General features: G+C 36.9%; 1 protein-coding gene across 4 annotated transcripts in view; it reads left to right on the plus strand.

Moving 5' to 3' along the window:
• Nucleotides 1-16,824, plus strand: part of LOC309390519 (uncharacterized protein C8orf34 homolog) — a 99,884-nt gene that overhangs the window by 11,142 nt on the left and 71,918 nt on the right. For all 4 annotated transcript variants that reach the window (XR_014175149.1, XM_081949915.1, XM_081949917.1 and 1 more), the window contains exons 2-5: nucleotides 4,752-4,899; nucleotides 6,487-6,618; nucleotides 9,285-9,413; nucleotides 14,363-14,391. Coding sequence is in view for 3 of the 4 variants with exons in the window: in XM_081949915.1 (XP_081806041.1) it covers nucleotides 4,752-4,899; nucleotides 6,487-6,618; nucleotides 9,285-9,413; nucleotides 14,363-14,391 (438 nt within the window). In the remaining variant the exon portion in view is untranslated. The remainder of the gene's footprint in view (nucleotides 1-4,751; nucleotides 4,900-6,486; nucleotides 6,619-9,284; nucleotides 9,414-14,362; nucleotides 14,392-16,824) is intronic.

Raw genomic sequence — 16,824 nt, forward strand, 5'->3', positions numbered from 1 at the left:
GGAAAATGGAACTAAGGACATGCTTAATGGGAAGACTGCAGTTTTTTCCTGAACTGATAATGGTTTTCTTATTGTAGAATTAATGAGGTTTTATTTCTATGTGAAATTCAATTCTGAACCATTTGCATTTTAATTTTTCTTTCATTTAGCATCTGAAATATTTTTTAGAGCAAAACTCTGTGCCTGCAGGATGCTGAGGTAATGGTTTTTAGAAATACATTGAAGCCAGAATCTTCACATTTTTCCTTTTGTCTAAAAATACCATTTTAGATGGTCAGAAAAAAGTTGCAACCAATATACCTGAGGCTGATAGTGGAGATATTTCTGAGATGTTTTAGGGCAGGGGTGTCAAACCCAGGGCCCACAGGCCCGTCGTGTGTTGACCCTGCTCCTGCCTAGTTTAGCGAAGGGGGGAAAGTCCCAATTTGTCATGTGATGCCACCGTGACGACGCGAGTTTGACACTCCTGTTTTAGGGGCTAAAAAAGAGAGCAACTTTTTTTTTTTAAACAAAGTTTTTTATTGGTTTTTTAATGTTTTACATAGGGAAAAGGTAAGGGAAAGGTTACAAATTTTGGCAGCTGCAAAATGCGGTAGGTGCACCCCCTCTCCAAACTCATAATATACATTTGCATAAAATTCAAATATTACATAGTAGCATATAGTCAGTGTGGTAAATTCAATTGGTAATTTCGGTCAGTTTATATCACGTGGATTTTCTTGCTTATTTGTGTGATCTGAGCTTTCTTGATGTCGCCCCATCTCCCCCAGCTGGCAGTGCTCCGGCCCCTCCCGTGTCTTGTACCTCTACTGAAGTGTCTTCTGGTTTTTCTAGAAGTAGTTTATTTTTTTCCATAAAGGCCTGCGCCTCTATGGGTGTATTAATTCTAACTCTTGTCTCCTCCCAGAATATTAGCATACCTTCAGGCAGTAACCATCGAAACCACACCCCCTTCTGGTATAGTTTATTCGCCAATTGCGAATAAGATTTTCTTTTCTCCCTCACTTTCTTGGGGATCTGTTTCAGAATGGTTATTTCCTTATCTTTATATGTCAGGGCTTGCCCACTTTGTGCATTCAGGATTTCATCTCTTGTGCTTTTCCTAAGAAATTTAATGTGTACCTCCCTGGGGACATTGTGTGTTCTAGCATACGCTGAATTCACTCTATAGGCCAGGTCTATTTCCCACCCCATCTGTTGTTTTTCCTTCTGAATATACTCAGCCAAAATGGTTGTCATGATGTCCCTTATATTTTCATCATCTGTCTCCATCACGTTCTGGAATCTAAGGTAAAAAGACATTCTCTCAAACTCTATTTTCATTTGTTGGGTGTCAAGTTCTTTGTTTCCCCTTTGCACACCCTCTATCCCTCCCTTCATCTCAGCCGCCCCATCTTCCAAAAGATCCAGTCTCTGTGAGTTCTTATTAATTTTATCCTGGTTCTCTTTAATTTCTTCTTTCATCTCCTTCAATTGTCTCTTTATTTCCTCTTGTCCCTGTAGAAGTTGTTGTAACATTTGATGAAGCTCCAGGTCCGTAGATTTAGGTTGCTTGAAGGCTGTTAACGTTGATTGTGTGCTTGGACTGGAGGTTGCAGATGTTGGGGCTGAGGCAGCAAAGCCTGACTTTCCAGGAGGTGGTCTTTTAGATGCCATTGTTTATAAAGTAAAGAGTCCAGTCAGTATAAAGAAGGATCAGTCAGAGAGATAGAACAGCCAAGAGAGTCCAGGAGGCAGAGAGTCCAAGCACAGGGGAGTTTTCTAATCACCCTGGGAAAAGAGCAGTCGTTTTTCACTCCAGGGGGTTCAAAAGCAAACAATCCACAAGAGAATTATCCAGGTAGCACGGAGACAAAGACCGGAAGCCTGAAGTTAAAGGGTGGAGTCAAGTCTCACATCTCATGAAGACAACGGAAGTGTGCCATCTTGCCCTGCCAGCTTCGCGTATTGAGGCAACAAGTAAAGTTTTCAAAGTTCCCAGGGCTTCCAGATCTCATTGTCTTAAACATTAAAGGTTTAAATCTGAAAGTCCATTTAGTAGGGGTGTGACATCTTTAGTTTGGCTCTCCCCCTCCTCCTTCCCTTGGGGCTGCGAGCTCACTTGTTTCCAGCCGCTTGTCCAAGGGGGGGGGAAATCCCCCTCCCCTCCAGCCGCACCTCTCCAAATCAAGCCAAAAGTTCAAGTTTGCACAGCTGACAGATTTTATAGTTGGTAATAGGAATGAAGGGAGTCTACACCTCACCGCTCCGCCGCCGCATCCTTCAGCTTTCTTTTTCACTCCGAACAGCCTGTCAGCGAAGACGCGCCCACACGCCCTCCGATCTGCTCCCTGGTGCCTTGAGCGCGCAGGGGACCTCCCGCTGGCCGCCGCCAATGCAGGGATCCCCGCGATTCCCCTCCTCCGGCAGGACGCCTCTACGGGGCGTCCTGTGCCCCCCAAGAAGTGGGGAAGCCCACCGGGGAGCCGGAGCAAGCAACAACTTGCCCGTCGCCGTCAGCCGCCGGAACCGGAAGTCCCAAAAAGAGAGCAACTTTTAAACATGCTTTAGATTGATTTTATTAGAGATATGCAACTTTCTGAAATGCTTTGAATGCCTGGATGCTCTCCTAAGCAATCACAAAATACAAAGATCTCCAAATAGAGATAGAATGATCATGACTAAAGAAAGCAAAGGTTGTACCAACAGTAATAGGCACCTTAGGTGAACTCCCACAGAGTTAGATCACCACTTGAAAACTATCAACATTTACAAAATCACCATCCGTCAATTGCAAAAGCAGCTTGTCTAGATAAAGTTTATATCCTGTGACAATACTTTTAGCACCATTGAAGATAGCATCTGCCTATCCCAGGTCTTTGATTACTCAATAGATAATCAAAAATGCCAAATCTTGTCCAAATATTTGGCTGACCGTGTGACAAACCAGTAATAATTTATTTATATAAATTGCTTGGCCAACCAAAGCGAGTGTACTTCATGGACAGCCTGTCTGGCATAGTAGTAATAGACATTTGTTTCACTGCACAACTTCAGAAGTTGGATGTTTAGACATCTGTTTCAAGATCCTATTAAAAAAAAGTCAATCGAATTATGGGGAAATTGTGATATTAAGAGAAATGGAAATGGAAGAATAGCTGCATGTCTGAAACAGTTTAATCACTTTTCTTTTCAATTAATTGGATGAATAATGTAGATGAAATACATGTTTCTAGGCTAAATGTTTACTTCTAGGAAGCACTGCAGGTGTTACAATGGTATTCATATTATAACTACCCTGGATGTTGCTGGTATATTCATCTCAGTTCACCCAGCACTATTGTCCTACTCTTTTCCCTATCTTATCCATCCATTCCTTTGTCTATTCTTGTTGCTCGTGCATTGTCTGCTCACAGCTGATGGTTAGTCTTAAGGCTAGTTTCTGTATAGTTGCAGGATTCTCTTGGGGCTTCTGGAAGGCAGAACTACTCCACCCTTTAGAAGTATGCTATAATTGTCTTAAGCCAAGAGAAGAAAGATGGATGCTGTTGATCCCGTTTTCATAAAGGACAGAAATGCAGGTAGAAGAGAGTAACAATCATAATACAACATTATGCTTTATAGAGAAAATATAATGATCTGTAGCGTTTGCCCAGTGTAGAGAAGGAAAATTGGTGGGTCGGTGTTTTCACAAACATGTGCACCTTTATGTCACACCCATAGATATGTGAACATTTGAACAAATCAGCAGCTATTCTTCCAAGAATGAAAAAAATTCATTGGGGTACCATGTGTTCACTAAGAATAATTTTGTAGGCTCAGCTGCATTTAATTAATAAAAAGAGGAAAGGTAATATTTTAAATTAAATGTGTTTGACACAGGATTCTATATGTAGAAAACATTATAACTAGCTGAACTAAGTCAGTTTGAGGGATTTGATAGTCCTATGAGCTGGATTTTCTTGATGATTTACAGGTTGTTGGTGTTGAAAGATAATGAAATGCAAAAGGGAAAAGATTACTAAAAGAGAGCAATAAAACACATTAATTGAGAAACATATTTGCAAAAATCCTTTCAAACCATTAGTTTTTTTTAAGCATGTAGATAGTGGTTTCAACACGTTGAAATCCAGTGAACAAAATGCTGCAATAAAGGAGAAGGTTGCATAATAATCTGGAATAATTAACTTGCATGCAAAGAATTAAGTCCTTTCTATGCTGCAAGCTGGAAGTTGTCAGGTACTTATTAAAGAATTAATGAGTTTCTTGAACATTTTATAGACTGATTTTTTAAAAAATATACAAATGAAGAAAATCATGATAATTTTAATAAAAATAATTTATACACAAACCAAGCATGTTGAATTATTAACTGGATTTATACCAAGTGCTCGGTTGTAGTGTACAATGTTTGATTCTAATCAAAGTGGCCTTTAAACCATGGTTTATGACTTTCTGCTCTATGAAACTTACTCAACAAACCATAGTTAAACAAAGAATGTACTGAATCCAACTAGCCATTTCTGCCAATTAAATAACTCTGGACTTTTCATATGATTAAAGAAGCAGCATTCTTAGGGTGGTTTTTTTTTTTTGCTTTTATTTTAAATTGTAAAATAAATTACATGGATCAGATTTCTATACTTCTGATCCAGTTTTTCTTTGGCAGCTTTGTGCTCTTAATGAGAAGATGAATTGTATTTGAAACTTCCACTGAAACAAGATGAACTTTAGGGCATGTATTTGATACATCTCCACTTGATGTTTTTAAGGAACTGATGACCAAGCTAATAACAGAGACTCCTGATCATCCAATTCCATTTCTCATTGACCATCTTCAGTCCAAACAAGGGAGCCACGGCCACATTCAGAGAACGTTGTCTGGATCTGCTGCTCTCTGGGCAGAGAGTGAAGCTTCAGGTATGTAGAACAAGAATTATTCAGTGGGGAATTCTAAGTGAACACAATTTTGTAATCACTGTTTATCAAAATTGTTATGTTTTTATTGCATCTTATTTATCTGCCCAGAGTTTGTAGGCCTAGAAACCATATGTATTGGTATATCCAAAGTACTCATGTCTGTCCAAATTTAATTTATTGATTTACCTATCCTGAAGTTATCCTGGGTTTATCAAGTACTCTTTATTTCAGCCTAGTATCTTTATATTAATTCATCAGTTATTAAGTTCCAATCAAACCACACAATCTGGATGCCCCTCCGAAAAAGCTGTCACATATTAATAGTTATACTTAAAGACATTTCTCTTTTAATATTCCCCCTAACATCCACATGTAAATTTCCAGTTCGTCCTGGCCATCTGATAATGGTGAGGAACTAAAGAGATACCGTGTTTCCCTGAAAATATGACCTGTCCTGAAACTAAAGCCTTGTCACATTTTTCGCGTGGGCAAAAATATAAGCCCACTCCTGAAAGTAAACCCCCTGGACAACCCCCCCTCCAGCCAGGCAGAGCACCGCTCATCGACATAGCGGTATCCTGAAGATGCCAAGCTGCAGGAGCCGGGGGGAGAAAGGCACTTACTTGCCGCCTTTGGGATACCGCTAGGTTGGGGAGTGGCATTCTGCCTGGCCGGAGGGGGGAGTTGCCGGAAAGCTGCTCCCTTGTGAACTAGCTCCCGAAGAGCCGGGCCCAGCCTCAGAGGCAAAGCCGCCATGAGGTGACTACACTCACGAGCAACCACCCAGCAAACCCCCTCTCCAGCCGGGCAGAGTACCATTCACTGACCTAGGGGGTATCCCTAAGTCACCAAGCTACGTGGCGCTCTGCCTGCTCCCCAGCTCCTGCATCTTGGCACGTTAGGGCTATCCCCTAGGTCAGTGCATGGAGCTCTGCCCAGCTGGAGAAGGGGGTTGTGCGAGCACCTGTTCCGCCCCCAGCAGGCACACCTCTGAGCCTCAACATGTCCGGGCCCAGCTCTCCCTGCAGCAGCAGACGCCGCTGCCATGCTCCAAGCATAACGTCTTATCTGGTTCCAAACTCCAAAACTCGGCTGCCGAATCTTCCAGCAGCGGCCGCTCTAGGAGTGCGCTCTATGGTTGTGGTCTGGCTGCTGGAACTCTCTGTAAGAGAGTCTTCCGGACAGAGAGTCTTCCAGATATATAAATAGTTTTTTTTTAATAAAGAAAAATATTAAAGAAGTAGCAATTTTCATGGTTATTTGGTTACATGATTATGTTAAAAAAGAGTCCTTCATGTCTCTTTACTATAGTTGAATATATTTTGGATTATAAAAAAGCTATTATGCAAATGCAGTTTTGGACTACGTGGTTTATTTTTTTTACGAACATCTATCAAAGGCAGGCATAAATGTAAATCAAAAGAGAGTCATAATTTTGTAGAATGTAAATATTTGTTCATACCAATGCTATAACATTAAACAGCTCTATATAATTATTATGTTGCACATATGCAGAACAATTTTATTTGTAGAGTTACGATTTCTTTATGTATGGAAAAATTTAAGCAAATATATATTTTCCATCAGAACATAAGGGAGCCAGAAGGGATTTCAGAAGTTATGATAAACCCTGGAAGACAAATGCAAAGAAGCCTAAAAAATCAAAAAGTGACCTTGCAGTATCCAGCATTTCTCCTCCATCACCAGATTCTAAATCACGTAAGGAGATATTAAATATAGTTTGTGGGATTTTTTCCAGCTTCTATACTGATATTTTGATTTTCATATTTCTGTGGGTGTGTCTATAAACGTAATTTTAAAATTTATTTAATAAATGTATGCCTGCTCTACTTTGTGATTTTCAGCGGCCTGAATCATGTAGAACAGGGGTGTCAAACTTGTGTCATCATGTTGTCACGTGACTTTCTCCCTCTTTGCTAAACCAGGCAGGGGGAGGGCAGGGGCAGGGTCAGCACGTGATGCATCTGGCCCGTGGGCCGTAAGTTTGACATCCCTGATGTAGAATAATAGTACAATGCTATTGCTTATGAAAAACTGCAGTTCAAATATTATTGCCTGTCTACTCAATGTGCAGACTGCAGGATTCATGTTATACATATTCATTTGGATATGTATGAGATAATGCATTTGGATAGACATACTGTACCTTTCCAAGTATCAAGTGGTCCAACTGAGGTCAGCTTCTACTTTCCCTTTAGAGAACATGGATACATTTGTTTGGCCTATGGTTAAATTTGAAGTAGAATGTCAGTGTAGATTCTTGAAAACCTTGTGGTTTTGTCTAACTCCATTATGTACCTACATTTTAATCTGATGTTTTTACATATTGAAAACCACATAGCAGAATTTTTTTTAAGACATAAAAAGACATAACCGAAGTACATACATAGAAAAAATGTAAAAAGAATAAAGTAGTTCATTACAATAAGAAACAAGAAAAGCCCTAAATTTACTTCTTGATATTAATACATTATGTTTCTTACATTACTTGGGAGGATTAGGGTTAGGGTTGCATCTGATGTAAAAGATAATAATTCAAGAATCATAGCAGGAGAATTAACCAGCTTAAGTGCTGGCTATAATAAATGCTGAATAATAGGATTCAGGAAAAGTTTTAAAAATATTAGTAATGAGTTATTCTAAACCAGGGGTATCAAACTGGTGGCCTGCGGGCTGGATGTGTCATAATGCAGGCCACGTCCATCTCCGGGAAGGGGGAATATGTCATCATGCATCACATGACAGCAACGTGATGCCGTGAATTTGTCACCTGTATCCGAGACATTCAGTAAAAAAATACTATAGTGATCATTGCAATTCTCAATGAGTTGGTGCTACTTTTGTTGAAGGCATTTTACTTCGTGCAGTTGAAACCTGAATTAGAATTAATTTAAAATTGTGAATTAAAGGGAAAAAAATGCCAGTAAAAGATTTGCACTTTCATGATTATTTTTACTTGTGGGAGTAATTTAAAAAGCCTTAAGTCATGTGAAAGGAGCTTTTTATTCCTTCTACTTAAATTTGTGGGTACTGTAACATGAAAAATGTGGATAGAGTTTTTCTCCTATTTACAAACATAAGTATTTGACAGATTTAGGAGGAATGAAAAGAAATATTTCTTGAACTGTTGAATATTCTGCCATCAGAAAAGGGGATGTACTGTAAATGATTTAACAAATTCATGGCGAATCAGGCTGTCATTGGCTGTTTTAGTCTCTCTATAATCTCAGGCATCATAATTTGAACACTAGCAGACAGAAAGCAACAGTAAATATGATCTATTGCCATCTTGTCCATATTTATGAGCTTGTCTAGAAATGCTTGGCTATTATAAGTCAGAAGAATACTAGACTTGATGGACTCTTGTTTCAGGGTCTTCTATTCAGGGTCTTCTAAACTTTATATCATTGTCATCCCATTTCCTTGAAGTTAAGCAAGGAACTTCAAATTAAGGGGGAAAGATCTATTCCATGGGTTCATGTCACATGGTATAGGACTTTTATTTTTCTGAGTTAATGGAAAATGAAAAGAAAGCCAAAGTAATTTACAATCAAAAAAGTGGGTTATTATGCTGGAAATAAAAAACACCCTCTACTATTGTCCCAGTAATCCCACATCATTTATTGCATCAGATTTTAATGATGAAAACTGCTATGAACCATTATATACAAAACTGAAGTGATGAAATTAACAACTAAGAAACATGTTACATGGACATAGACAAAACATTAGGGAATAAACCCTAATTTTATTTATTTGCATGCTTACTTTAAAACATATTTTTTTGTTTTTTTTTAATTTAACAATTCCAAAACAATAAATGAGAATTGAGTATATTCAGTAACTACAGAATGCTATTGGTCTGGGGGGAAAACCCAATAGTGAATTGAATTGGGAAATGGAAGAATGGAATTGAAAATCTTAAAATGACATCTAACTAACAAGAACATTGCAATATTTCACTTCAGATCTCAGTGGTAAAAATAAATATTATAGTTAAAAATTTACTTCTTAATATATGTAAAGTTCTTGTTTCTTAAAGCAATGAATTCCGTTGCAGTATTTTTCAGCCAGAAGACTTTGTAGAAGACTTTTTGAAAAAGAAACTTACTTCAATTTTCACTGTAAGATAATTAGAAAGATTGAGTTTTAATTATTTAAATTCAGCATGTTTACAAATAATTGCATGCTCATAAAGATGTGAAAACTAGTTTCTATAGAAACAAAGCTACAAGCATTAGTTTCAGGTTTAAGATATTGGCTAAGCAACATGTAAGTGAGCACTGGGAAAATAGTTAGCACATGTGGAAGCCAGATTTTTCCCCAGATGTTTATAACCTGAAATTGTGCTTTATTTTATTTAGTGCCACGATCAGTAGGACACCTGAAATGGGACTGGAAGTCAAAGTCAGAGCATCCTGATTTTGATGAATTAAATCATATCCTTCAAGAAAGTAAGGAACTTGGCAAAGCTCTCGAAAATCTTTCTCAAAGTAAGTTGATCAACACATCAAGCATATACTGAAGAAGCATATTTCTATGATATAAAGATTAGAAATTTTTGAAGGCATTACACATTTGAAAAATGTTTCATTAAAATAATCTTAAAGATAGTACCAACAGTTTGTGATACAAATAGTAACAGGATTAAGTCTGAACCATTTCTCTGCACAGTTTAAAGCACATTTGTTGACCCTCAGATGATTGTTTGTACTTCATTTTTTAAAATATGAACATTTTTAAGATTTATGAAAAACGTATAGCTTAAGACGTGTTTAAGAGTTTTGAAAAACTGGTCCAAAAAATAGAGAAACAGATCTAATTTAATCGTAAAGTTAAAAGGCATCCATCTGAATCTTTCATTAGTTCCTTCCTCCTCTATTCACTTTTAGAAGACGCTATTCAATTTTATGTCTTTATGCAATTTCTTGAAAAATAGTAATTGATTAAGATGACATTGAATGATACTTTTGAATGACAGGTTGGTGTATTGTAATTGAGTACTAGCCAGCAAAATCTAGATTGGGGATGTCAAACTCAATTTCATTGAGGGCCACATCAGGGCTGTGGTTGACTTTGAGGGAAGGGTGTGTGTTGCTGACTGGATAGGTGTGGATGATTGGATGGGCGTGGCCAGCTTGAAGCTACTCCTGAAACTGCTGTCATGTTTCCTCTTCGAATTGAGTAGACTGGGCTGGATTACATTTTCCAGGACGCCCCCTGCGGGCTAGATACAACTACATTGTGGGCTGGAGTCAGCCTGCAGGCCTTGAGTTTGACACACTTGCTCTAGATGTATTTTTTATATTTGTTGTCCTGTCAGTTTTTGTGTCATTATAAAAAGCATATATTTTTATGGCTGAAATCTGCCATAATGCATTTTTTAGTAAATTTAATTTTATGTTGCAGTTACTAAAGTGTTTTTTATTGCAATACTTCCATTTTTATTTCTATTATGCATTCAATATGTCTTGTGTTTGTAAAATAAAATGGTTTATTCAGGCTGACTGAGCAGTTTTAGGACAGAGATCAAGTTACATGTGCCAAATAATATTGTAGGTAAGAAGCTTGTTGTCTCAGTAGAAAAGTGCTGGCAGAAAAATATTCTGATTTAATACTGCCCATGTTGGAACTCAATATTGAAAAGGCAACTAAATCCTAATATTTCTTTGAACTTCTACAGAGCACAGTGCCAGCATAATGTTACAATAAATTTTGCAATAAGAAATCAAAATAATATCTTTTTTCAAATATCTTTCAACTTTTTATATTAAGTTATTGCTTTAATGGAGCAATTATATCTTCCATGTTTTGATTGTCACAAGTGTACAGTGTTAATGCTTTTTCATATGAATGTGTACTGAATGAGCCATATTCCATAATGATATATAGAGCCATAGGTTTGTATTAATAAGTGTAATCTGTGCAGTCCTTTTCTATATCCATATATTGCACCAAAATAGGGGGCAAATTCTATATAGCTTATTTTGGCTTTGCTAGAATCTCATTTGAGACTTTACTGATACAGGGATTCCTTTTTCATTCACTATAGGCATGCAAATTATAAATAAATCAATAGCTCTGCTATTTTTCATTCAGGGGTGCTTTGAGTTTAGATACAAGGCAAGGGAAAAAACATACTGGAAACACATAGAAATTGGTACATTGTTGCAATTGAGTTAACATGATTATTCACACTCTCCTCCTTCTGCAAAATATTTTTTAAATGCTTGAAAAAGACTTAACTCTTTATTTATTGTCAGCCATGAAACACACATGAAGTTCCAATTACATTGATTCATTGCTACCCATGCCTATGCATAGGAATCTACTGAACTAACAGCACTATTTTGGCTCTAGATAAAGGTCTATGGAATTCAAGAAGGTTGGACTATTGTGGACCATTTGTAGCTATGTAAAGACTCTGAGCTGATGCTTCTTTTGACTCCTCCCAGGTTTTGCCACTCCTCCTACATTTCTGTGGACCCAAATAAATTCTCTAAGAATACAATACTGTTGATTTTTTTTTGCTGAATTACAGTTTTTTAAAAAAGGTAACGGTTCCCCTCGCACTTAAGTGCTACTCGTTTCCGACTCTGTGGGACGGTGCTCATCTCAGTTTCAAAGCCGAAAAGCCATCACTGTCTGAAGATGTATCCATGGTCATGTGGCCAGCATGACTAAACGCCGAAGGTGCATGGAAGGCTGTTACCTTCCCACCAAAGTGGTCCCTATTTTTCTACTTGCATTTTTACGTGCTTTCGAACTGCTAGGTTTGCAGAAGCTGGGACAAGTAACAGGAGCTCACTCTGTCACGCTGTGCTAGGGATTTGAACCACCGAACTACTAACCTTTCTGATCAACAAGCTCAGCGTCTTAGCCACTGATCCAGAGCCTCCCTTGTTTTAGATTTTTAATGTATGTTTTAGATTAATCATTCTTAAAATGAATGCATCAGAAGTACAGTCAAATACGGATGATCCATTTTACTTTCATAAACTGTAATCAGTTTGAAAGAGAAAAGAGAAAAATGATCCTAACTGTACTGTTAAACCAGAATGTTTAATTCAACAGATTTAAGAACACCCAGTCTTTAATAATGCCATCTGCTGGCATTTCAGAAAAGTGCAACAACATCAGTCTTTTGTTCTCAGTAAAACGGATACCATCTGAGGAACATACATTTTGAGATATTATGGGCAGAAGGGAATCTAGTAAGCCCCTTATGTCTTTTCTGCTATTGTGATAAAAATGACCTGAGTTACATTAAACTCATCTGCATTTAGTTGAAAGTAAGTCCCTGGGGAATGAATCTGAAATGGCTTCTAAAAGTAAAGCTTATTTCATTTTAAGAGACACATTATGTTAATCTTGCAAATAAAGTTGAAGAAGCATATAAATGGAAATTAACTGTTAGTAGGAAAATGTTCCAGTAAATACAGTTATCAAAGCAGGGAGTGTATAATAGGAGAAGGTTTTAAACATAGGCACAATTGTTAAGTGCTCTTTATAGAACTTTGTAGCACTTATGGTCTCTTCCTTTTTCCCCTCTAGAAAAACATGCTGTAATGTATTTCAGAGAAGTGCAATCTGAATAGACTTTCTATTGTACTTCAGGGGATAATATTGTACAAACACAGAGAGTTTAATTGACTGTGCACTTTATTTCCTTACTGTATTAAGGCTATCATATCAGTTAATTGAACTGTGGATCAATGGAAATCCCACTCTGAACTCATATTTTTCAAAATAAATATTTAATTTAAATAATTAAATGAACATTTATTTTAAATAAAAACAAACTAAACAATTATAGGGGCCTATGTTTCATAGTTTCTAATACATACATTCAATGTGTTTGTTCAATGAATTAGAATAAGGATATGGTATGTTAATAACAAGGGACGTGGTGGCTCAGTGGCTAATACGCTGAGCTTGTTGATCAGAAAGGTCGGCAGTTCAGTAGTTCGAATCCCTAGAATTGTGTAATGGAGTGTCCCAGCTTCTGCCAACCTTGCAGTTTGAAAGCATGTAAAAATGCAAGTAGAAAAATAGAAACCACCTTTAGTGGGAAGGTAAGAAGTTCCGTGTGCCTTCAGCATTTAGTCATACTGGCCACATGACCATGGAGATGTCTTTAGACAGTGCTTGCTTTTCGGTTCTGAAATAGAGATGAGCACTGCTCTCTAGAGTTGGGAGCAACTAGCACATATGTGTGAGGGGAACCTTTACCTTTACCTTATGTTAATATGTTATGTTATGTTTGGTGGATATGCCTGAAAGAGGAACCAGCAGAAGCAATCTAGCATGTCTTTGGTAGCCAGAACCTAAAAGTGGTCTATGAAACCAAAGTGCTTGATCCTAGAAATCAGAGTCAGAACACTGTGCAACCAAATAAACACAGAGTGACTTGATAATTGAGAAACAAAGAATAATAGATACCTTTTAAAGGATAAATAACAGAGATTTAACCTTGGGGGAAGATCATATGTGGAAATGACCAAAAATGTGTTTCTGTGGTGTGTTACTCAGCATTCTGAACCAAATAAACCCTGTAAAAGCTGATTCTACTTTCTACCTTTTGCAAGCACCCACATCCTTAGAGATTGAAGAATCAGAAGTGTATTCTCATTGCTAAATTAATCCCTCCAGGATTAAAAATTGATTAATAACTGGAAGCAAAGTGTTTTATTCAATATATGTACTTTATAAATGTATGTACTTTTTCATATTGAATTGGCATAAAACTCTAATCCCCAGTAACAGGAGGCATTCTTAGATAATAAAAATGGTAAATGGTTTTAGGGGTGGGTGGGGGGATGTGTCTATTACATTACAGATGAAGAATCTCTCAGAATAATTAAACGTTTATTCTCTTCTTTGAGCCTTGCATGAAGCATAATAAATTGTTCCTGGCAGTATTTCTTTGCAGATAAAGGCACTTTGCTTAACCTTTTTCCAAGGATTGCAAATCACCTCCTTTGAACAATCTGCAATCCTACTGTCTACCCACTCATAAAAAAAGAAAAAAAGAAAGAAGGATGGTAGAAAATCCTTGGGAATGATAGAAGGGACACATGAAGCAACATAACTAAATTACGTTCTAATAAATCAGTATGTTTATAATTAGTTATGCTTATGATGGCAGTCATCTCATAAATAGATAAGCCATTGGCAGCCGCTTTGTGAGAGCATCAATTATATGCTTTAAAAATTCCAAATATTGCAATGAACTCATAACATTAGGTATCCCCATGAGATAGACTGTGAGAGTAATCAGGCATTATATGCCAGCATATTTTCTCAGACAGTCAGTCTGAAGCCATAATTTGAGAGTTTTATTATTATATTTCAACCAGGCCTTGACTAGACATTAAATTGCTAGCAATTATGCTTTATTTATTTATATTTATAATTAAGTATAATATTGTTCTATTTATAGGCATTGCAATTTCCGATGAGCTCAATAAGGTAAGAATTATGTTTAACAAATTAAATCAAACTTGTATCTCACAAAATAAGCATGCAAAAATAATTTGGGAAGTATGAGACTACGTTGGCAATATTCTTACCAGATTTAATTTAGGTAGATTATATTTTGAATTGAAAATATGTTTTAACTCATACTATTTCATTCATTCTATGATAGCATTACAAATTTGGGGATCACCAGGTCTGAGAAGAGTCATCTACATAATTTTCTAAAAGTTGAAGGCCCATTACATCTAGAAGATATTGGACAAATCTGTTGAAATTCAATTTGCTATTCTAAAATTTGCTGTCAGCAACATATAACAATGATCACTCTAATAATGGTTGTAAAAGCAATATGTTAGGTACATTGCAGATTGCACTAGATAGTATATATATAAAACATATAAAGAATGCTATGTGATGGATCATCTTTAGTAAAATAATTGTGTCAGGTCATCTAGAGAATACCTGCTCAAGGTCCTGCCTCCTTGCTAAGTGAACCAGTAGACAAGGCCCCACACTTGGGAGCAGCATACCTGCCCTCTTATTACTGACATTTTGCAAGGCCATAAAAACAATTTTATTCCGTCTGACTTTCAAACCTTAATAGTAATTGGATTTCTACTGTTTCTTACTTTATATACCTTTATGATTTGTAGAAGCTGTTGTACTTTATGTTCAATATGGTTTTATGATACTTTATAGTATGCAGTGTTTTTATGTACCAACCAGAGTCTAGTGATATATACATTAGTGGTGAGTAGTATAGTATTTGGGTCCACAGCAGACAAGAGTGCTTCAGATCCAGTATGGATATTCTTATTCTATTTTGCTCATTAAAGAAATGGTGGACAATAGTGATGTTTAGAGGAGGAGGGACTTGACGTCGCTGTTAAACGATGGACTTTTTCGGACCTCCAGGATCGCCGTGGAATTCAGGTTGCCTGGACGGTCCAATCGGACCTAAATAGTCCCATAGAGATGGTGATAGGTAGGGGTATATCCTGCTGATCCCAGAGACATCTGTAAAGTTTCTGGTGATCCAAGTTTTTTTTCAAGGCTATATTGTTAAGGCTTGATAGTGAGGGGAACACAGTTGTTTATACAGGTGTCCCTTGTGAAACTTTCAGTGTCTGGAAATTTACCTTGAAAGAATAAATAAAACTTTTAAGGGAAAGCCCAGAGTGGCCTTGGAAAGGCTTTCACACTACAAAAGCTTTGAACTCCTTTTCCTTTTCTCTGTTGGCAGTGTTTACCTTACTCTGTTATGGAAGCTGTGACTCCTTTCTGTCTCCCTTTTACTTTTTTATTTTTTTTATTTTGAGGCATTTTGTGAGCTTGTTTTAAGTGGACTGGACCAAAGAACACTTAAATATTTTTTTCTTTTTCTCTTTTTTCCCTTTTGCTATTTATAATTTTTGCATTTTCATATTTTCATATTTTTATTTGGGAATTGTACTCTTCTCTTATTTTTTTTGTTCCCCTTTTTATTTTCTTACTTTTTCTTTTTCTACCTTTTTAATTAGAACCAATTGGATAAGGGCATACAAGAGACCAAAGATTTTTACCCTTTTGGTTTTTTTTATTATTGCATCTTTTTCTCTTTTCTCTTTGTGACTCTTCTGTTGCCCCCTAACTCCTGTTTAGTGTTTTATTTCTTATTTTTGACCCCCCCCTCATGGTCACGTGGGACCACAATTTCAACTTACAATAGGTGGATTAAAACACACAAAAGAAAAAAGCTGGATGATGAGTAAAAAAATAACCGTTGGCTCCGCAACAACAACTCCCTCTTCTTCACCCGCGGGAGGACAAAGATCAATACAGACGATGCTCCAACAGGAAAAAGATAAGGGAGTAACATTAGAGGCGATCATGCAAGGAATACAAAAATTACAAGTAAGAGCAGAGAGCATTGAAAGAGATCAGAAACCATTGAAAAGAGAACAGAGAATATGGAAAAGAGAATTGAGACGATAGAACAACGAACAGAAAATATAGAACAAAAGACAGGTAAAACAGGAAAAAATCAAAAACATTCAACAATGGATGATAAAGTAAGGATAGACTACAAAAATTGAAGAAAGAGAGGAACAAAGAGAGAAGAAAGTTGAGGACATTGATAGCAGATTGAGTATTATGGAAAAAGTTAACAGCAGAATATTGGGATGGGAGATGATAGGTCAGAATTTTTCTTAAGATTTCAAAACATAGAAGAAGAAAAAGGAGAGAACTTGGTACAAATAATATCAGAAATTCTGACATGTGTTAGAGATACCCCAAAGAGACGATGATAGACAGTATAAATGAGGTGTTTCGAGTTTATACAAGATATGCAGCGAGAAATGCTCTCCCAAAGGAACTCCATGTAAGATTTACTAAGAAAACAATTAAGTCACAAATACTACAGAAAACTAGAGATAGAAAATT

The sequence above is a fragment of the Natrix helvetica genome, assembly GCF_964273705.1.
Source record: "Natrix helvetica genome assembly, chromosome: 4".
Lineage (NCBI taxonomy): Eukaryota > Metazoa > Chordata > Lepidosauria > Squamata > Natricidae > Natrix > Natrix helvetica.